Source organism: Salvia hispanica, chromosome 5, assembly GCF_029641045.1.
Source record: "Salvia hispanica isolate PSC_SH4W2 chromosome 5, Shi_PSC_v1, whole genome shotgun sequence".
In the NCBI taxonomy this organism is placed as follows: Eukaryota; Viridiplantae; Streptophyta; class Magnoliopsida; order Lamiales; family Lamiaceae; genus Salvia; species Salvia hispanica.
The window spans coordinates 6046825-6068131 of NC_142696.1; the positions used below are offsets into that span (position 1 = coordinate 6046825).

Below are 21307 nucleotides of genomic sequence, written 5' to 3' on the forward strand. Positions count from 1 at the left end.
AGGAGGACTGCCGGAGGATAACGGAGAGTCTGTTTCCCAAGCTGGGGGTTTATAAGGAGTTCACCTACTGGAACTGCTATCTGGTGCTGAAGGACTCCGAGAAGTTCCGGGTGGGGGTCGCAGCTGGGTGGCCGAAGAAGCAGAAGCTGAACTATTCCGGCGATTACAGCGGCAGCAGCGGCGGTTCCCACGACCTCCCCCCGGATGCTGAGGAGTTTCCGTCCCCTCCATCGTTTGCTCGCCGCACTCGCCCGATTGGCCAAAAGCGGGCGCAACGGGCAGCGAGACGATCCTCCCCCCTATCGCCCTAGGAGGTCCAGTCGGCAACCCCCCCACCCGCGCTCACCTTCTTCTTGCGTCAAAAAACGCGGGAGCGGATGTACACGGTCTTCCAAGATTGGAAGGCCGCCACTGATCCCACGGAGAAGAGGTTTCTTCACTCGATGCCCGAGAGCATGCGGGTAGATTTGGATGCCGCAAGGGCATAGTTGGGGGGATCAGACGTGGAGGTCTCGGGTGGCGGCGGCGACGACGAGGAGTAGAGAGAGGCGTGACTCGTGTGTGGAAGCCATTTTATTTTGTATTGATTATGTAATTTTTTTTCTTTAATGTAATTTTTTTTAATCAATGTACCTTTTTTTTATTTAAATGATATTAATGAATTTTCCCGTATGTGTCTCGTAAATTTTAATTCTGTAATTTGTCATGAATTTAATTCCGTAAATTGAATTATTTTTATTGCGGCTAGACTGTGGCTAGCCTTAGGCTAGCCTATTTGCTTAAAATGATGATGTGGCAGGTGGAATTTATTGCTGATGACGTGGCAGGGAGAGAGAGTGACTACCTTGTGGCTGACCTAAAGCTATTGGAGATACTCTTATAAAGATCTCTCTTTCTGTCCTTAAACTTCATGATATTATTTGTCAATTTCAAAATTTATGGCAACAATCCAATTTTTTAAAAGTTCTACTCCCTCCGTCCCGCTTAAGATGACACGTTTTCCTTTTTAGTTTGTCTCAACTAAGATGACACATTTCCTTTTTTGGTAACTTTCTCTCTCCAATTAATACACTCAACCACTTTTTCTTACTCTTATTAAAATATTCATCTTTCTTTATCTCTCTACTTTAATACTTACACTCACCTTCTCTCTCTCCAATTAAACACTTTAACCAATAACTCCTAAAACCCCGTGCCGGCTAAGCAATGTGTCATCTTAGCCGGGACGGAGGGAGTAGTATATATTAGGTCCCTAATATGAAACGTTGGAATCCACATCAATAAGTGATTCATTTTTTTCGTTTTATTTGAAAAGTCAATTCTAAAAAAAAAAAAAGCCTGCTATACTAATTTAAAAGAAATAAAGAATAAAAAAGGTAAAAGAAGACCTAAAAATGTTGACTTGTTATAAAATCCCTCCGCATAATAAGTGACGCCGCAACCCTACTTCAAACAAAAACCCTAATTCGATCGCCTCCCTTCTTTTAAGTATTCTACTCTTCTCCCTTCTTCTTGCATCGCCGCTGCACACACTCACCCACAACAACACTTTTGGTTTCCTATGATTTTACAGTTTATGGTTGATTTGAAGGCCAATGGTTTCCTTTGATTTTATAGTGTTTGAATATTGATTTGAAGGGCAATGATGAATTGTGATAGGTCTCGTTCGTCGTAATGGCATATTGCTTATTGCTTGCCTTGCCGACCATACTGCTATATCACCACCCATAAACTGAGTCCTTCCATTTCTATTTTTCATTTTCGCCCAATTTTTGTTCAGATCTTCATGATTATTCGCATTGTCTGTGTTAATATTTCTGAAATAAATAGTTTTAGAAAGTTTGAAGGTGCCGATGATGAATTTTAGTGGAACTTATTAATGAGTATTCATTGATTACGAACACCCTACTGCCTTCCTTCTGAGGCTTGTTTCGCCCAATTCTAGTTTTTTGAATTTAGTTTTCATAAACTTTTCTCTTGTACTGATTGGTCAAGTGATGATTAAATGCATAGTTCAAATGACTAATTCGTGATTATAAAACTCTTTTAGTCTTTCGCTCCTATCTGATGACCTTTAATCAATTTCCTAATTCTATCTATTGGCCTGTGATTAAATTCTTATAAAGACAAGCATATGCCCGAACATCACATGTAGACATTCTAATCTTCTCAATGAGGCCACAATTTTACCAAATTTTCAATAATTTTAGAAGCATTTGAGTGGAAATTCAGGCAACCTACTTCTGTCTTAAACAATAATGAGAAGTAAGGTGTTGATCTGCTCGCATAAGGACCTTTTGCTCTTCAGACTTGCTGATTTATTCTTTGAAGCTGGTCTAGTAAGCTCAAGAACATTTCTTTTTTCATTAAACCCTCCCTTTCTTTGCTGGCTTCGCTATCTGGTTGTTGGATTTGATCTCAATATCTAATCAACTCGTTCCCTAGAAGCAATATTTGTTGTGTTGCCCTGTTTTCTTTACTCTTACTGCTTATTGGGTTGTGGTTGGAGATCAATGGGACAGCTATATTTCCTATTTTCAATTGAATTTTGGTAAAATTATAAATGGCGATGATGAGCACTTATACAGTTACACAGACCTGTAATGATTGCGGATATGATCGCGATTATTGAACATCTAAGGGACTGAGCCATTAGTTTATTTTTTTTTTCATTTTTCATTTTTCATTTTTGTGCTTTACTTGATTTTGTGTTTTGTCGCACTTATGTGCGTCATTTTTCACCATGTAAAGCTACAAAAATAAGTTCTCCTCGCTATCCGGTGATTCTTTTTATAGTTCATTTGGACGTTGGTGAACTACATTACTAAATTACTAGTAGTACTATGTAGTAGTACTAATACTTTTGTACAATGATTTAAATTGCAATCTTAATTGGATTATATCTCCGAATATTATTAAATGGCTAATCCATTAAATTAGAGAAGCACAATAACTACCAAATGAATTACATGAGTCTAGTATATGAAAATAAAGACAAATAAAACTATAGAATTATTGTAGACACCTTAGAATTTCACAAATGCATTTAGCTACCTATATCATATCTAAAGTACAAAATACAGTGAATATAAAATATGAAATCAAACAACTAAATTGTTGGATGATGGAATCTTGGTTGTGATCTCATTCTTTACTTTGTGGAATGAGTGGGAACTCTCTCTAAATTTGTCATTTTCACTGTATAGTGTTTTTCTCTAATGTAAAATACAGATAAATCTCAATGTTGTGTTTAGTGAACTCGACCGAGTGGAATTAAAGACAAATTACTATTGGTTTGGTAGAAATCTTTGGGCTACTGTTGCATCAAACCCAATCGGGTGGATCAAGGGCTTAAACTCATTCGATTGAGTAAGACTCTCTAGAGTTCGATCTTATCCATCCGACCTGGTGGAATTAAAATGCCACTCCTATGAGGTTGGGTAGGAGCCCTTTGTGAGGACCAAAACATCCTTGTCCATCTTCTTAGACAGTGGAATGTGGGTCATACTTTTACATACTCGTTTGATAAAAAAGATGAGATACGAGAAGATGTGTAAAATAAGATAAGAAATACGGGCTTCATGTCAAGATATGCAAAGATATGATACTTTTTTTTGTTATTGTTTGATAGAACAAAAATTATCTAAATGTATATTAAATAACATGGTTTAACTTGACAAATTGGTGGGTTACATAAACATGATTAAAGTTATAATTTTGGTAAGATTGGGTAGGGCTCTTGTCTTATATTGGGCTTTGAGTTAAGCTTAACTATGATATGAAACAATTAGAAATGTCCATATATATTTCTTTATCTTGGTATTACTAACTTACCAAACACGCCCATAATAAAATGTGAGTATAAAAAGGTTAGTGGAATGTGAGGCTTATAACCATTTATAGAATATTTTAATTGAGACTCATAAAGTGCGACACCCAAATATGATAAACTGAGATTCCTAAAGTGGCAAACCCAAATATGATAAACACAACTCCTATTCGGTCTGGTAGGAGCCCATTGAGTTGATGTAAGATAATACTCCCTCCGTCCCAAGATAAGTGACTTACTTCTTTTGGGCACGGGATTTAAGGAATGATATTTAAATAAGTTAAAGTGGAGAGAGTAAAGTATAAGAGAGAGAAAAGTAGAGGAGAGAAGAGAAAATAAAGTAGGTGGAGAATAAAGTAAGAAAGATGACTTTTTGCTAAAAATAGAAATAGGTCACTTATAGTGGGACACCCTAAAAAGGAATACGAGTCACTTATTTTGGGACGGAGTGAGTACTGCTATATTGTACCAAATTGAAAATGGTATTGTCTTTTGTTTTTGAAGCAATGATGTTTTGAAAGAAGAAAATGATGTTGGATTGAAAATTACATTAGTTTGCATATGTCTTTTTTATATCATTTTTTTCTATCATTTTACAAGAATTTGTTGTTTTTAAATCGCGTAGGTTGAATTATCATTGCAGCACAAATCCAACACTAAAATCTTGCGTTTTTATTCGGTCGACCCAATATGAACCAAAGCCTATTAACTTTGTGCGTATTCGTGTTATATCAAAATTTCTAGTCATACCATTAATGATACGATACAATTTAAGTTGACACCACACAATAATTACCTGAATCTAATATTATACGTAATGCGAATCTTAAAATTAGCGTAAGACTTGTTCTTGTTAAAACACAAAACAATTAAAATAACTAAAATTACATAAAATATAAAACAACAATGACCCTTCTTTCTGCAATGGTTGGTTTGGTCCTAGTGGGAGCCATATCAATTAAACTCAATTTGCTTTTAATTTTTAATATTATTGTTTTTTTTATTTTATTTTTAATTACTAAAATATCAAAATATATTATATGAAACACCACGGATTTTTAAAAACAACTACATAACTTAATAATAATAAAAAAAACTACATCATACTTAGCTAAAAAAAGACTACATTACTAAACTAAATTGCTAAATAAAAAAAAACCCTAAATTACTAAATATGTTGAACTCACAACCTCTATAATTTTTCAAAGCACATTTACCATTAGGATAAACATAGATTGTGTATTGAACTCAAACAAATTTTTACAAAGCAACAAAAAACTCTCTTTTAAGTGTAAAACTAATTGTCCCACATCGAAATCACAAAGAAATTTGGAGTTGAGAACCTATCTATAAAACTACCATTTATCCCACATCGAAGTCATAATGAAAGTTGAAATTGAAAACCTATCTATAAAAAGTTTACTCAAGCAATGCAAAACTTGCTCATTTAGTGTGAATGTTTATATTCTACAAATATATTCTTTCACTAATTCACTTATCCGTTTTTAGTTTGGATCATTGTGAAATTATAGTTTTTTATTTCAAGTTTAAAAAATAATTTTTTAATTTAAAAATCATTTTTTTAGAATTAAAAATGGTTTTTATAATTAAAAATTGATTTTTTTATAATTATTTTGAGATCGCATCCTCGATCGATCGGGCGCGAGATCGGGATGATAGAATTTTCGGTGACTGAATTTTCGGTCGCCCGGCTCGGACTCGGGCTCTTGTAGTGGATGCTGACGACACCCGAGCCTGATCTCGGGCAATCGGACATCCACTGTGGATGCTCTAAGAATATCGTAATATAAAATAATTAACTTTGTGATGTTTATTATGGATGAATGATAGATGTTATAACTTATTAATTTTTTTTCTAAAAATTTATATTAGTTTTTTTTTTTATCTTAAACTCGAACTATAAGTTTGTATTTCTAAAAGTTTATAGTTAATTTTCTTAAAGAAATAATAAAATAAAAATTCACAACCAGGACTGGATATCAGAGTCGAATATCTAGTTATCCGAAATCATTTTCGGATCGAATATCGGATACTAGATTTTGAGAAATTCGAAAAAGAGGTATCCGCCTATTTGATAGGCACTCCTTCGTAGGTTGAGGTTCTATTTATACCAAGTCACCTCTTGTTCTAGAATTTTTTATTAGAATTGTTTTAATTTAGTTCTAGATTATTCTATAATAAAACAGGAATTGTATCACATGTTCTTAATAATTTAGAAATTTTGGCCTTCTATTTATTAATATTTAAATAATAACCATTATTTTAATAGCCTTTTTTATTATCCCCATATGTGGCATTTCTTTTATACATTTAATTTGTAATTTAATTACGTAATAAATCGACTTTGAAACCATATGATCATTTATTCAAAAGATTTAGTTAGTATTTTGAGAAAAGTCGGCCCAGTAATATGGGCCCAATTCTCCTAACTAAAGTATATAGGGTTTATTTCGTCTCCCAACTCTGATTCTCTATCCCTCTCTGCCATGGAAGTACAAGCTCCACCGCCGACGTGCTGGAGCAATATCCTCAAGCAGCAACCCCCGCCGCAACCACAACAAAAGCAGCAACCAAATGAATTTATCGCTCAAAAATTGGTGGGGAGCTGCTCTTCAACAAAAGGAATCGCGGTGGCGGTTGTTGACGCCAACGCCATAATCCAGGGAGGAGAGAAGCTCCTCCACTCCGCCGACCGCTTCGTCTCCGTCGCCGAGGTCATCACCGAAATTCGCGATCCCGCCTCTCGCCACGCCCTGCACTTTCTGCCCTTCACTGTTGATACTCTGGAACCTTCACCTGATGCTCTTAAGAAAGGTGATTTTTTCTTCATGTATTGCAGTATTGTTGTCGTTCGTAGATCCTTTTTATTGTTTCCTCAATAATTGTTATTTATGTATAAATTTACAATGTTTTCTATCGTATTTGTGGTTAATTTGTGCGCATAATTTAGTTGAGCTTTTTAGATCCTGCAGATTAAATTATATCTGCTTCAGTTTTGTGTTAGTTTTTGGAGGTTCGATTATAAATCATAATTTTTGGAGGTTCGATTATAAAGCAAGTTTCAATTTTAAAAGGTTTCTTTACATTACAAAAAAGCACATAACTAGGAGATTGGAATATTGCTGCTGCTACTGCTGCTGTTAGTGGATTTGGTAATATTAAGCTCAATCACATGTATTAAAACTTATATGGGAGAAGCTTTTAATGTAAAGTAGTTTTCTTACACAATTTGTCATTTTACAGTGGCCAGCTTTGCTAGGGCTACGGGTGATTTGCAAACACTTTCGGATGTGGACTTGAAGCTCATAGCCTTGACCTACACATTGGAGGCCCAAATCCATGGGACTCAGCATCTCAGAGACAACCCGCCTGCCATTCACGCAGTTAATGTTAAAAGGCTTCCAGAAAAGGACTTGCCTGGATGGGGTTCTAATGTCCCTAATCTTGAGGAATGGGAAGCACTAGATCATGCTGAAGACAATGGATCACATGCTGATTCTAGAATTTTGCCCCTCAAAGATTTGAGCCTTGGTGTTATTCCAGAAGGTCAAATTGGTATGGAGGATGCTTCTAGTCACGATGGTAGGTCGTGTGCGGGAAACCAGGAGGATGGTGATGCTGGTTTTGAGAAACCAAAGAGATACTATCCGATGAAGAAGAGCGAGGTTAAAATTGATGGGAAAAAGATGGTGGCTGGTGGTATTGATGCATCGCTAGGTCAGTCTGAGGAAAACTCCGATGATTGGCGACCTGCCGTTAGTCGAAGTACCCATAGAAGATTTCTCAGGAGAAAAGCTAGACGTGACATGAGTGATGCTTCATCCGTACAACAAGACACACCCAGTAATCCAGATACTGAAAACATTGATGATGACGCATGTCCAGAGCTTGTTGTGGATGAAAATTATGAGCAAACGGTTAATGGTTTCTGTAAGGATGTTAACGGAAATGCAGATATCTCTGAAGGTATGAATAAGATGAAACTGGATGAAGAATGCTTGATGTCTTCTCAAAATGGCGAGAGGGTTAATCTTCCTTCTCAGAGAGATGAATTCGGTGGGGTAGAGGCAATAGATTATTCTGGTGACACACTGCAGGAGGACCTTGTTGAGAGCACTGAACAGCTCGGGAACTTAGAGATTACAAGTCAGACAAATGAAGATGCTGATACATGGCATACAGATGATATAAGTAGCGAACAGAGCTGGACTCTTAGATCCTTATCCGAGTCTAGTGTCGCTTGCATAACTGCTGATTATGCAATGCAAAATGTGCTTCTTCAGATGGGTTTAAGACTTCTGGCCCCTGGAGGAATGCAGATTCGCGAGCTTCACAGGTATGATTATGGATAGCTCTAGATTTGTCTGAATAGATTTAGAAAATAAGTATTCACGTAAATATATGGTAACAATTCTGAAGCTGGAGAAAACAGAATAAATGGGATCACTGAATATATTCCAAACATCACATTTTGGGATAGATGTATAATTCATTATATTTATGATATGAATGTCAACCTGATATTCTTTCTCTTTCTCTAGGTGGGTGCTTAAATGCCATGCTTGTTCTAAGGTGACCACAGAAATCGGTAAGATTTTCTGTCCCACATGTGGGAATGGTGGCACATTACGAAAGGTTGCTGTTACGGTTAGTGACAATGGTATTATATTGGCCACACGTCGACCACGCGTATCCTTACGTGGAACAAAGGTAACAGTAACTTCTTTTAACAACCATCCTGTCTGCACTTTGTTCTTAATACTGATAGTAGCAATATGACATTAGAAAGTTCTTTTCCAAGGCCCTCTAAATATCAAAGCCTTTGCAGGTTGGTGTTTCTGAATAAATATTTTTGTCTTGACAAAATAATAAGTAATGAATTTCTATAGGGGACTTGAAACAGATTTGGGTCCCTTTACTATTTGTTTCACCCCTTTTTTTTCTTCTGTTAATTGGGTTTAGGAACTCCACTTTTGATAAAAGCAAAGTACTATTTCAAATTGTGTCCTTTCTTGCTTTTGGAGCAATAGAAGGACCTAACTTGACATGTATGAGTTAACAAAGATTCAGTTTTGATAAAATAACAAACTAAAGTAGTGACCCAATTTAGAAAACTTAAAAAGTACAAAATATGGAATTTTTACTTTCGGTAATCTTATTCTCTATCTTTGAATAGTCTCTTCTATACAATGAAGGCTGCTCGTATCTGATATTTAGACTGATGAGAGTTTGGTTTCTTAAGATGTGCTATGTAATTTCTTGTTTGTTGGTTCTGCGCTTTGTTTATCAGCATACTGTGAGATTCTGAATTGATTATGTTTACAGATGTGATCCAAGCATTTGCAGAAATTTGACCAAACTTTTTTATGTGATATCCCTTTTCAGTATTCACTGCCTCTACCTCAAGGTGGTAGAGATGCAATTACAAAGAACCCTATATTACGTGAGGATCAGCTTCCGCAGAAATTTCTGTATCCAAAGACAAAGAAGAAGAATAAGCAGGTTCATTGTTTAATCTATTTCATCATTTACATTATAGTATTTCTTGTTTTTGATTGTAAGATGTTGGCTCAATCCATTACTTGAACGTGATGCTGTGCAGGATGATGATTTCTTTATACCAGATGACATTTTCCTCCACCACAATGATAAGAAAGCTCCACTCCAGCCTCCGGTTAGGAAAGCACTTGCTGTCTTCAGCGGCAAGAGGAATCCCAACGACATCCGTTATGCCCCTCGAAAATGCTAAGCACCATACTTCCATATCTACTTTAGCTTTAATGCATCAATTTTGTTGTGGCTAATGTACGAGACAAGATGAGTAGTGATTTTTTTCCCCTTTTCCCTTTTCTGTTGTGATGTAATCAAGTTTTGCTCCGATAGGTTTTTGGATACTTCAAATGAGTCATGGTTCATTGTGTTAATCGAACTATATTTATTTTTGAAGTTTCACAAAACCAAACTAAACATGATCATTTGTAGACATTGGATGGTTCATTGTGTTAATCGAACTATATCTATTTTTGAAGTTTCACAAAACCAAACTAAACATGATCATTTGTAGACATTGGATGGTTTGGTTCATTTATTTAAAGTATAGTATTTAGTATTAATTATCTCATCAAATAAGGTAAAAAAAGATGATTTAGTTCATTCATTGAAAGTCTAAAGTATGCTTATCGATTATCTCTTCAAATAAGGTAACGGACAATCTTAAAGAAGAATTACAATTTGACAAGATCGGATGAAATTGAAAAACAGACAATCATTGTTTGTCTTAACATGTTAGACTATAACCAAAGTATCAAAACTAAATCTCCTGTCTTACAATGGCCTCAACAATACAACGAATGAGAGCTTCTAACCACCATGATGTCGCCGTAACCTACGGTTACACCACCCGTGCATGATCCTGCGACAAGTGGGACCTACTACTGCATATCACACACAGGACACCGACCAGTGTCACGTAATGGTATCAATCAGCAAAGGTTAAACATTCAAGTATCAGGGTACTGTATCTTTTGACATGTACAGTATGAGGCCGGAGGAGCCTATCACGAGGCAAGCGTGAGCTCGGCCCAAGCTACGGATGACTTTATTTCCGCTGATATGGATGTGTCGATCCCGTTCTCCAACATCAAGCACAACTCGCTCACAGTCTTCCTCCGGTTCGATTTAGGATGAATGCACAGGCTCACCGCCTCGTATATCACTTTGAGGTCCTCATATCGGAAATGCTTCAGCTCGCGATCAACTACGTATGCCATCATATCCGGGAATTCCAAAAACTCTATCGCCTGCAGTTTAAAGTGATAGACCCTGTGTTCATATATACTTTGATGGTTACCGAGTAGAAAAGTTGGACATGATCACTCACCCAATCGAATAAGCAGCCTTTCTCGTTGCAATATGGAGGCCTTCCACTCACGATTTCGAGTAAGAGAACCCCAAACGCGTAGATGTTGCCCTGTACATCTACATGACGACCCTCTAAAGAGCTCGGGTGGATGCCAACCGCACCTTCATTGCTTATCGTGCCTGAGCTCTTCTCTGACCTGGAGATAATTGTTTTCCAGCATTCAAAATCAACGAGCTGCACAAGTTGAGAGAAATGCAATCACCACAACTTAACGATTTATACAGTACAATGCGGGTAGGTAAGTAGGCGGGCTTCGTAGCCTCACCTTAGGGGTGAAGTCATCAGTCAGATAGACAGAACTGGAATTCAACTCCAAGATAGTAAACGGAGGATCAAGCTGCGTGTGGAGATATTTCAGCCCCTGAGCAATGCCAATGATAATTTTCATTCGCCTTGTCCAAGAAAACTGGCTTCCTTCTCCATCTGCAGAAAGTTATGAAGTAGGTTCATTTAAGTTATTCTATTGCTGGACGACGTTTACCAATTTCAAGATAGAGAGAAGGAACGAACATACAGTAAAGGTGTTCGTGAAGTGTCCCGTTAGAGGCATACTCGAATACCAGCATCCTCGTAAATGGGCTGCTTACTCTGCAATAGCCAAGCAGTTTTCCAGTGTTTTGATGATTTAATCTTGCTAAATCAGCCACCTGGTCCACAAACACAGTTTGTAGTCGATCAATATCAAGATTATCGGATATGCCCGTTGAAGCGCCATGAAATCATTTTATTTTTCAAGAAAGACAATACCTCATTTTGAAAATAAAGCTCCAGATAGCCTGTCCATTGATCTTCTTTTATACAGAAAGATATTACTGCAATCTCAAGGCCACCTTTCATAGTTCCTTTGTATACCACACTATCTGGAGACGAACCGATGATGTTGCTGAAATCCTCACAGGCTAACTCAAGTTCTTCTCGGCTATATCTCACAACCTCCCTTGCTGCTTCAGAATCTGCACGATCAATTGAATTAATCTACAATGTTTTCATAATTATAAATTGAGTAAGAAACTCTCCACATTCAGACAGACCTGTATACATGGTCATGCAATCTTTTGTTGAAGACTTCTTCCACGGAATGATGATTGAAGGTCTTCTTCTCTTCCACATTTGCACAACAGTAAAAATAGCAACAACAAAGAGCAAACCAATCAAGAGCCCTGTCATTATTTCAAGAACCAAGATCCACACTGGTTTTGAGTTTTTCGATTGATGTCTTGACGACCTAACTTCAGTAGCATTGTACTTCGTGTTCATTCCTGCGTGGGTTTTATTTGGTGAAGCAGCATGTGCACCTGTAATGGAAGTTTAAAGTTCGATCGTTACTTAAATTCAAAGGCTTTCACATGATTAAAACAAGTCTCCATCCACAAAAAGGCAAAAACTCCCATTAAATACTCACATTTCAAAAGTCATTGTACATACATATCATCACGACTTTAATCGAACTGAATAAATTTGATAGTTTAAATCATGAAGCGGTGACATTTACCACATTGTGTAGCAGGGCGCTGTTTAGTATCTTTATCTTGAAGGCAATTTCCCAGAAAACTTGATCTATTATAAAAAACCAAGAACATTAAAAACGAAAAATAATGGCAAAGGAATACATACAATGAAAAATATATGGTAATGTACATCAAGTACCTAGGTAGGTAGTCCAAGCAATTGGGTACATTTCCAACCAAAAAGTTGTGTGCTAAGTCGATCACTTTCAATTGGGAGGCTCCGCAGAACCCCAGTTTGCTGGCATTCGAAGCATACCTAAAAGAAGCCAGTGAGAAACGACTTTATGATATCGTTCTTGGAACAAAACATGCACTCGTAGTCTAGTAAATGCAGTGCAGGCGCTAAGAAATTTGCCAACGAACATGTTACTTGATTTCCAATGCAAACATCTGCAGATATACTCCAATGTCAAGTAGTAGTTCTTAATGGAGAAACTGATAACCTAGCAAACGTATTGCTTGCTCTTGGTTCAACAAAAACCACTAATCAAATCATATAGATGAGTCATGTTACTGAGCAGATAATCATATGAAAAACAAGACCAGTGACTGATCGGGATGAAGCACAAGATAGCACTACATTTGAGTATAGATAACGCTCCGTACTTACATTCCATGCTTGATGGCCGAAAACTGAGAGCTATTTGCAGCAGGGATAGTTCCTATAAACTTGTTTCTATCAAGCCGAAGTTCCTCAAGGTACCTCAGCATACCAAGTTCATACGGCAATTTTCCAGTCAACACATTGGACTGAAGGTTTCTGCAACACAGAGAGGGGAAATACAGGAAAGCGTATAAACCAACAAAGATCATACAAAATCAATAATGCAACTTCATATCCAACTCTAATTCCCCACAGACATTTTTTGGATGCTGGTTAAGTTTCCAATCTCGTGCGGAATTGAACCTGTGAGCTGGTTTGACCCCAAATCCAATACCTTGAGGTTCGTCAACAAGCCAATCTCCTGAGGTATTATACCAATCAACAAATTCCCATGCAAAATTCTGTTTAAACCAGGAGGGAGACTTAATCAACATGTTGCCATGCCACAGTGATAAACTTACAGGAAAACTAGTAACAGGATGGAAAGCTCACAACTCTTGCAGGGCAGAGAGCTTGTAAAACTCTGGTGCCAAAAACCCTTTCACAGATGCCTCAGATATATTACTGCACAAATTCAATCATAAACCAATACCATTGAATTTCCATTTTACAGGCAATGTAGCATATCCAAGCATCATAGGTTTAACAGTATGCATATCGAAGTCGAAACCATACATCTTTACAACATGGTCTCCTGCTATCGAGCAATATACGCCGTCCCAATTACAAGGGTCTAAAACCAGAGGACTCCAATTTAACAACACCAGCAAAGGGTCTTCAAAAATAGCTCTCTTGAAAGCAGTTAGAGCTTCAACTATAGCAAAATCAAGAAATTTTGTCAGAGAAATCATGCATGTAAAGATTAAAACACTTAATATATTGCAAGATAAATTCCAATATCCCGACAAATTGTATGCAACACTTCTTGAAGAGTAATATTAAATCACAAATCTAGATCTGTGAAGTCTTGGAAGCTAGAAAGTTTACCCTCATATATGGGAACTGCGAAGCAATCTGCGAATAAGAGTCCTAATCCAAGCAAAAGAGCTTGAATTGATGGTAAAGATATCATCTTTCTACCAAGCATTGCACTCCAAAGTCAAGAACTTGACGAACCCATCTGTAAAAAATTTCAAGAAACCCAAAAAGAAAGCAAGAAATAAGGATAAGGAGAAGAAGAAACAGATTGGGTTTATAAAAGAAGAGAAAGAGGAATATGAAGAATGAGAAACAAACGCGGAACAAGAAAGACAAGATTCTATGGTTTTTTTGCGCTGAAAATGCGAGTAAAAGAAAGTAAGCTTGATAGAAAATCTTGAATCAAAATCAGTAACTACCAATGAAAGCAAAGGCTACTGGAAAATGAGAATGAAGTTCGACAAGTGAGGAAGACTTGGATTCAAAGAGAGATGTTTGGTAAGTGAGAGAGAAAGAAAATGGATGATTGAACGGAAAATCAAAATCGATTCCACACGGCTGGAGAATGTTTTAAGTGATTTTGGGGAAAAATATTAAAATGGTAGCATGAAATTGTGAGGATCAAGAACACCATTTGCTCTCACTCTCGTACCTCTTTTCTCTTATCGTCCATGCAACTTTTATAAGTGAAGATCCGTTAACTAAATTTGTCCCATTACAAAATTCAACTACAGTGGATATTTTGGTAATTTCATATAGTCAGATGAATTAAGCAGATAATTTAATTAGAAAAATAGTTAGTGACAGTGATTTTTTTCCTAAACAAAGCAGTGGTGGGTGAATATACTTTTAAGGTAGGAAAAAAAATACTAGTGTATTCAAACAGCAGTTAACAACATAATTAGTTGTTAATTAGGTGCAGAAAAACTTAGGAGCCCCTTTGCTAAGCTAGCTTCAATTTTCAGTCCTCACCAAAAAATAAGTATATTAACATTTTCGATTTCAATCAAATTTGTACAAAGATTTGAGGTAAAATTCGTATGTACCTAAAAGAAAATCACAACATGATACAATATTAATGAAATGAATACGCAATCGTGTTATTATTGAAGTGAAAGTCGACTAGAATATGACAATTAATTTTGAGTTTGGTTTAGCCCACATAATCATAGCTCTTGACTGAATCTTCTAACTTATCAGTTTTTCAGATGTTGAATGAAAAACTTCATTGATAAATTGCAATTTTCAGGTTTCAGTTTCTTGTCTCAGCACTTCCTGTAATTATTTGCCTTGTGATTTATCTCAACTCGTTTTCTTTCTAAAAGAAGTTTGTATGTTGCAAAATAACCCAATCAATGTAAGAACAATTTATATGATGCAATTGCATTATATGATATTCATAAACAAATACTTCCAGTCTCTACCTATATGAGTACAAAGCAAAGTATGTTTACAAAGCCAGCAAAAAGTAACCCAGAAAAAGAAAGAAAAAAAGAATCAGCTACTGAGGATTTTGTATTACATTACATTCAATGAAGTGAAGAAACAACCTTATATATAGATATAGATAATATTAGGAAAATTATATAACAATTTACAAAGAAATATTCTTTAAAATACTCAGCAAAAACTGTCAATGTGAAGCTACCCAAGTGCCACAGTTAACATACCTACATACTGTGCCAAACAAGTTTAGGCAGCGCTATGGTGATTTTTCTTGTTCTTGAGGTTGCGTACTTTCATTACGAGTTGTTGTCGTTCGCCTTCAACTTCTGCAAACTTGAGGCTTATTTCTGAATACCTCTCCTGCATCTCATTCAGTTCTGCCTCCATCAACCTGTTCCTCTCTTTCAATAGTTCCATCTCATTTGTTAATTCATTACGATGCCTTGAACATTCTTGTGCATCTTGTGGATTGTCGTTGTGGCTGCAAATGTCAAAGCATTTGGTTTAAAATGCAATCAGTTTTACCATCACCATTTGCATTCAAGCAGAGTAGTATATCATTAATATGATATGCATTGGTGCTGCTACATACCCATTGAGATTGGTTGAAACTTCATCACTCTTTGTTGCTTCTTCAATTGATCTGACATGTGGATCCTGCTCATCTGAAATCGTAGCTATCTGCAACTCAGGAGGATATGTTTAGACCCCTATGAAATAAATTATTGTAGGACATACAATTCAAACTGCAGAAATATTTTATCATGATGAAGAAGAGAGCTCAGAATATTTTATTAGTAGAATGATCTTTTTTCTCCTAAATTTCATCATGGTTACGGGCCCTCTATTCATAACTTCAGAATAGCTATACTATAAGGAGTTATGGATCTCTAACGTTTGCTATAAGCTTAATCCGATTAAAGCAAACACTGCAAAATTTACAAACCTTTTCAAGTCCATTCTCATATTGAATGGTGGTTTGGTTGAGTACTTCCATTCTTCGTTCTAACTCTTCGGTTTTATGATGAAGTTCCTTTTCCTTCTCAAGAAATGAATTATTTGATATTTCCAGAGCACTTTCCTTTAACTTGATCTGACCCTGAGATCATGAATTTGGAATCAAAATCTGACATATGATAACAACACAGAAATGTATGCCCATTATAATTGAACTACGACTACTTATTAAAGAAATTTAAGTAAAAGAATTGATGCTCCAAAGACCATTAACCTGCAACATTAGCATCACAAAAACTTAAGAAGCACCATTTGTTTTACTATAAGTGGTTGAGGATGTGTTACACTACAACATAAATAATACTACGATACTCAATAAGGATTTACCTCAAGTAACTTAATTCTCTCTTTAAGATCTGCAACTTCTATGGAGCCACAAATAACAGGCTTCAGAGTTTCCGAAGTTGCTTTGATTACATCCTTCATCGTCTTCTCCATACTTCTGAGGGCATCTTCATTCTTCTTCAATTCCTCTTTTAACTGAGAAACTTTTTTCCTCAACTTCTCATTTTCCAATTCATACTGTGATAGGGAATGCTTTATTTCGTCGTACTGTGAGTGAAGGGACTCTAGCTCTGACTGCAAAGTCCCAACAATCAATTCTTTTTCTTCCAGAAGACATCTCATTTTATTCAGTTCCTTCTGTGAGTCCTCAGCATCATTTTTCAACGATGCAATCCTGTTTTCTAGAACAATTCTTTCTTCATTCCCTTGCAACACAAGCGAGTCCATTACCTTGATGGAGTTCCTAATTTGTTCCAACTCATGCAAGAGTATCTCCTTACACCCTAAGTCCTCTGAAAATGTTTTATTCATACTCCCGCATGTGCTAATCTCTTCCTTGAGCTTTAAAACTTCGACTGAAAGGAGCCTCTGGGATTCTTCAGTCTGCTTTTTCTGATATTCAAGCTGCGATGTTTTATCATCGATTTCTGACTGCATCTTTTCTATTTGATTAGTCATAGATTTAACTTGATTGGTAAGCTGACACAAACTATCCTCATAACTACTCTTGACTGATTGATGCTCTTCAAAAGTTTTCTTGATGGCTTCTTCTAAATGAAATTTCTCTAGACGAAGCTTGTTTCCTTCGGCTAGAGCTTTGGCAGCCAGTTTTTCATTGGATTCAAACGTAGTCGCCATCTGCACCGAAAGCCTTCTAAATTCCTCCTGAATCCTTTTTGCTGTGCTAGCATTTTGCAACCGTGTCTTTCTCAATATATCTTCAGCTCTTATAGCTCTTTGCTCCTGCTCCACTTTTGAGCTCATAAGAGCTTCCAGATCAGCTTCAAATCCATGTAATTGATTTTCAAGGTCTTCTTCCAAGCTCTTGACATGAGTTTCTAGTTCATTGATTTTGACAAATGCATCTGCCGATTCTTTTGACTGCCTTCTGAGTTCATTCTCTAGGTTTTCTATCTGAGTTTCAAGTTCATGAGTAGTAGCATAAGAGGATGAACATTCATACTGCATTTTCAGTTGCTCCTGAAGCTCGCTCTGCTCTAGCTTATATGACATTTCATGGTTCTCTTGCTTCATGATTTCATAATCAAGTGCAAGCTGCTCCATTTGCATCTCTAGCTCATCTTTATCTCGCTTGTAGATTTCTATTTCACTACACATGTCCATGATTTGTTGTTCTAGAACATATGCTTGCTTGGTGTCATCATGCTCCTTCACGAGCTCCTCAAGAGCTTTCTGTTCTTCATCATCATTGTCATTGTGTAATCGATGTTTGCCTGCTCTGTAAGACTTTTCTTCCACGTCTTTAGTCGATGATCCACTTGAGAGGTTCAATGCATCTCCGTCTTTCTGCTCCAACATCTCCTCAAGGTCCTTCACTGCAAGCAATAGTTCAGAGTTTGATTCCTGCGTCTTTTGAAGTTGAACTCTGAGATTGGCATTTAGTTCTTTAGCATGTTTCAACTCTTGCCTCAGTTCTTCAACGATCGCATAAGGCTCCCCTCCCTCATCTAGAGAATTTGTTCTACTTCTTGCTTCGTCTATTCGTATCCTTGAAGCTTTGAGCATATCACACTCTCCCTTCAGAGCATCTCTTTCTTCTTTCAAGCAAGCAAGCTCTCTAAAAAGATCTTGCCCCCTTTTGCTCTCCTTCACAATCTGCTTACGAAGTGCCTGAAGTTCTAACTCAGAGATCTCTGCTTGTCTGGATAAAGCAGCAACTTCAGATTTGAGCTTCTCAACCACAATACCCGAGGATTCATCCGAATTCTGCCTTAGAAAGGTGTCTCTAGGTGTTCCAGATGAGTCGTCTGTACTAACTTCAAGTGCAGAATTGCCTGACCAATCCAATTGTGACCTTTCACGCTCTTCATGCACTGAAGGTTGTGTATCAGAGTTCGGCCTCAAAGATGGTAGAACTGAAGCAGGCTCTTGATGGGCACTGCCATTCTTGATCTGAGGTTGCCATGGTATCTCAACTCCACAACTGCCTTCAGAGCTTGAAATAGTGAGATCAGATCCACTGGATGTTCGACGGTTGGCATTGAATTTAGCGATGTGGGTAACAGTCTTGTTCAATGGCAGATCCTGCTCAGAGGAAAGGAAACAATATGACTATCATTTTGAATTTAATTTTATCAAGTAGGGTAGATTAGGAAAACAAGATGGTAATAGAAGATGAGAATTTACATCAGAACTGCTCTTTATGGTTCCATCTTCGTCACCATTGTTCAACTGCGACTTCAGGCTGTTTTCTTTATATAGTTTTACACTCTCAGTTTCTTCGATCTCTCTGCGAGACCAATAAACACTCTCAATTCAGTCGAGCTAAGTAACAATATAAAGAAAACATAATTACAGTAATCAGCAGCACCTCTCATCAATAGACTCTTGGATCCTCTGAATTGATAACTGAAACAAATAAGGAAACATCAATCAAGCTAAAACAAATGCTGATCCAGTCAAATGCAGTAAAAAAAAGTCAACATTTATAGCAAATTTACAAGTAGATATCATGGACTCAAAATGGGGCGAATTACATTCAATACAGCTTCGGTTTTTGAGTTCTTGAGGGGAAGAGCAACCAGGGAAACCTTATTTAACTCCACATAATTTGAGAAATCAATTGAGGCTTCTCCAAGAACTCCACCTTTAGACGCTCCCTATTGTACCATAAAAGAAATAACATTAGCTTTGGATCATCGCTTGGCAGCAAAGCAAAGCATAAATAAAATGTGTAACATTCCATACCGTCCCTACAACAAAGTAGTACATCCTCTCATGAATCTTCCCTGTTTTGGGCTCTCGACTGAACTTCACAGTCTCATACACTGGATTCTCCCAGAAACAACTCTCATCCCGAATTAATGCCTTGTCCGATTTAACTGTAGGCTTTCCAATATCCGCAGGAACAACAGATACCATCAGTGCATCCCCTCCAATTTGCGGCACCTAACATTTCAAAAGATTGATCATCACAAGTTCAATCACATTTCACGGCCTCAATTTTGCAAGTCTCCAGCCCAAGATTCTAAACAGAATGATGGAAAAAACCAACAGTCCTAACGTAGATTGCTCTTCTTCCTGCTTCATTGTATCAAAACCTTCACTATTTCGACACTAAACAGAACAAATATGTTCTTACACAGGTATTAGTTCAAAACCATTGCAAAATTCACAGAAAATACAAATACTACTAAACAACACCTTAAACATTTTCTGTATCAATTCACAACACCTCACCTCACATTACCATTATTCCAAAACAAAAACTCAACCACAGCAAGGAAAGATCCAATCTGATTTGCTTGATTCTCAATCTTCAATTACATTTCCACATACATTCAAAAAGCGCACATACTAATACAGATAAAGACAGACAATATGTGAGTGAATTTTACCTTAGCTGCATGAAACTGCAACTTAAACACTACTTTGACCTTGTTCTTATCGCTCCTCCACCGCGCCGACTTGAACATTTTGCCCTATATTACCCTCAAACCCAGCATTACACTCTGATCTCACTCGCCAGAAACTCACCGGAGCTCCGGCGAGCGCCGTTGGATAAACACCATCCAGTCAAAACAGCATCAATGCAATCCAAATTGCAATTCGAATTCGGAGCTAAGAAACGGCAACACAAAAATGGAAAGGGCGGTTGAGTGACAGAGCAAAATTCAAGTGCGCAAGGATGGAATTGAGACTTGCGGATCAATGCTGCTGAATCACACTCACTGGAATCAAAGTAAAAAAGCAGCTACGAAAACAAGAGAAAACAGCGAAGCGCAGATCTAAAGGCTGATTCTCTCACTTTGCTATATGGTCGTAGCTCCGCTTTTCTCTCTATATATTTCTGTATCTATCACTCTAACGTTACATTATTTCCCCAACAAAGTCAGACTGATAGCCTTATTAATGGAGTACTATTATCATGAAAAATTTGTTTACGGTTTGATGTCACGCAATTACTAAAAATTAATTACAGTAGCATATTTCGTGTATAGATTCGATTTTATACACTTATATAAATAGTGGTGAATTATAGTACTCCTATTTGATTTTTTTAAATGCAGACTGTTTATATTATGGGGGAAATCTCACTATTTATTTTATGGGAAAACTCAAAATAATATAATGCACACCATTTTTTGTGACCGATAGATATAGAAACAAAAATGTCTATTTTACAATATTTCAAATATGGAATCTTACTGGACAGAAGAGTGAATTGGAGTTATATGAGTGGGAAGCTTCTGTTGAAACATTGAGATACCTTGATCAGATATTAGGTGAAAGCTAGATTTAATATTTCTGGATTTGGCGATGTGATGTGAGGTGACGGAAATGCCCTTTTGAAAGTGATATTTTTGTAACGTTGAATTTGATGGAAAATCTTTTGATGCTATAATCTTTGAGTGACGACCAATTGATAGCTAACTCTAAGTAATCAATGCCTATAATTTTCCCTTCGTAATTACTAGTAGTACTCTCTCATCCTTTAAAATTTGACACCATTTGAATCAATACGAATTTTATGAAATATAATAAAAAATGGATTGAAAAAATTAGTGGCATGTGAA

The 21307-nt window shown here is 36.8% G+C and overlaps 3 protein-coding genes and 6 non-coding genes across 9 annotated transcripts; 7 read left to right on the forward strand and 2 right to left on the reverse strand.

Annotated features, from left to right (window-relative positions):
- The first annotated feature begins 1637 nt into the window (after window positions 1-1637).
- Window positions 1638-1740, forward strand: LOC125191429 (small nucleolar RNA Z43). The gene has a single exon (XR_007171113.1). It is a non-coding gene; the product is annotated as a small nucleolar RNA Z43 (small nucleolar RNA).
- Window positions 1741-1848: 108 nt separating this feature from the next.
- On the forward strand, window positions 1849-1927 carry LOC125191448 (small nucleolar RNA U83). Its single transcript, XR_007171131.1, has one exon. It is a non-coding gene; the product is annotated as a small nucleolar RNA U83 (small nucleolar RNA).
- A 58-nt stretch (window positions 1928-1985) lies between these two features.
- On the forward strand, window positions 1986-2076 carry LOC125191424 (small nucleolar RNA snR60/Z15/Z230/Z193/J17). The gene has a single exon (XR_007171108.1). It is a non-coding gene; the product is annotated as a small nucleolar RNA snR60/Z15/Z230/Z193/J17 (small nucleolar RNA).
- A 154-nt stretch (window positions 2077-2230) lies between these two features.
- Window positions 2231-2356, forward strand: LOC125191452 (small nucleolar RNA snoR77). Its single transcript, XR_007171135.1, has one exon. It is a non-coding gene; the product is annotated as a small nucleolar RNA snoR77 (small nucleolar RNA).
- Window positions 2357-2562: 206 nt separating this feature from the next.
- Window positions 2563-2654, forward strand: LOC125191496 (small nucleolar RNA SNORD25). Its single transcript, XR_007171170.1, has one exon. It is a non-coding gene; the product is annotated as a small nucleolar RNA SNORD25 (small nucleolar RNA).
- A 37-nt stretch (window positions 2655-2691) lies between these two features.
- On the forward strand, window positions 2692-2824 carry LOC125191467 (small nucleolar RNA snoR136). Its single transcript, XR_007171149.1, has one exon. It is a non-coding gene; the product is annotated as a small nucleolar RNA snoR136 (small nucleolar RNA).
- Window positions 2825-6313: 3489 nt separating this feature from the next.
- Window positions 6314-9774, forward strand: LOC125188675 (RNA-binding NOB1-like protein). The gene is made up of 5 exons (XM_048085671.2): window positions 6314-6664; window positions 7094-8186; window positions 8392-8560; window positions 9236-9352; window positions 9453-9774. The coding sequence occupies exons 1-5, from the start codon at window positions 6337-6339 to the stop codon at window positions 9597-9599; spliced, it is 1854 nt and encodes a 617-aa protein (XP_047941628.1). The 5' UTR covers window positions 6314-6336; the 3' UTR covers window positions 9600-9774.
- Window positions 9775-10095: 321 nt separating this feature from the next.
- On the reverse strand, window positions 10096-14114 carry LOC125187764 (putative LRR receptor-like serine/threonine-protein kinase At1g63430). Its single transcript, XM_048084395.2, has 13 exons — window positions 13872-14114; window positions 13560-13698; window positions 13377-13448; window positions 13142-13285; window positions 12891-13040; window positions 12420-12536; window positions 12265-12329; window positions 11804-12067; window positions 11520-11725; window positions 11287-11419; window positions 11038-11195; window positions 10731-10946; window positions 10096-10650 (listed from the first exon to the last, which is right to left on the reverse strand). The coding sequence occupies exons 1-13, from the start codon at window positions 13969-13971 to the stop codon at window positions 10408-10410; spliced, it is 2007 nt and encodes a 668-aa protein (XP_047940352.1). The 5' UTR covers window positions 13972-14114; the 3' UTR covers window positions 10096-10407.
- Window positions 14115-15160: 1046 nt separating this feature from the next.
- On the reverse strand, window positions 15161-20605 carry LOC125191277 (uncharacterized). Its single transcript, XM_048088791.2, has 9 exons — window positions 20129-20605; window positions 19479-19679; window positions 19268-19390; window positions 19102-19139; window positions 18918-19020; window positions 16593-18815; window positions 16195-16347; window positions 15841-15929; window positions 15161-15729 (listed from the first exon to the last, which is right to left on the reverse strand). The coding sequence occupies exons 1-9, from the start codon at window positions 20204-20206 to the stop codon at window positions 15495-15497; spliced, it is 3243 nt and encodes a 1080-aa protein (XP_047944748.1). The 5' UTR covers window positions 20207-20605; the 3' UTR covers window positions 15161-15494.
- Window positions 20606-21307: the final 702 nt, after the last annotated feature.

What these genes read in the sequence shown, in the direction of transcription:
- LOC125191277 (XM_048088791.2), bottom strand. Translation starts at nt 20,206, where the DNA reads ATGTTCAAGTCGGCGCGGTGGAGGAGCGATAAGAACAAGGTCAAAGTA. An exon ending in ACTACTTTGTTGTAGGGACG is followed by an intron (nt 19,391 to 19,478) that starts GTATGGAATGTT and finishes ATGGTACAATAG; the next exon opens with GGAGCGTCTAAAGGTGGAGT. An exon ending in ATGAGAATGGACTTGAAAAG is followed by an intron (nt 15,930 to 16,194) that starts GTTTGTAAATTT and finishes CCTGAGTTGCAG; the next exon opens with ATAGCTACGATTTCAGATGA.
- LOC125188675 (XM_048085671.2), top strand. Translation starts at nt 6,337, where the DNA reads ATGGAAGTACAAGCTCCACCGCCGACGTGCTGGAGCAATATCCTCAAG. An exon ending in CAGATTCGCGAGCTTCACAG is followed by an intron (nt 8,187 to 8,391) that starts GTATGATTATGG and finishes CTCTTTCTCTAG; the next exon opens with GTGGGTGCTTAAATGCCATG. An exon ending in CAAAGAAGAAGAATAAGCAG is followed by an intron (nt 9,353 to 9,452) that starts GTTCATTGTTTA and finishes GATGCTGTGCAG; the next exon opens with GATGATGATTTCTTTATACC.
- LOC125187764 (XM_048084395.2), bottom strand. Translation starts at nt 13,971, where the DNA reads ATGCTTGGTAGAAAGATGATATCTTTACCATCAATTCAAGCTCTTTTG. An exon ending in GGAGACCATGTTGTAAAGAT is followed by an intron (nt 13,449 to 13,559) that starts GTATGGTTTCGA and finishes GAATTTGTGCAG; the next exon opens with TAATATATCTGAGGCATCTG. An exon ending in ACTTCACGAACACCTTTACT is followed by an intron (nt 11,196 to 11,286) that starts GTATGTTCGTTC and finishes AACTTTCTGCAG; the next exon opens with ATGGAGAAGGAAGCCAGTTT.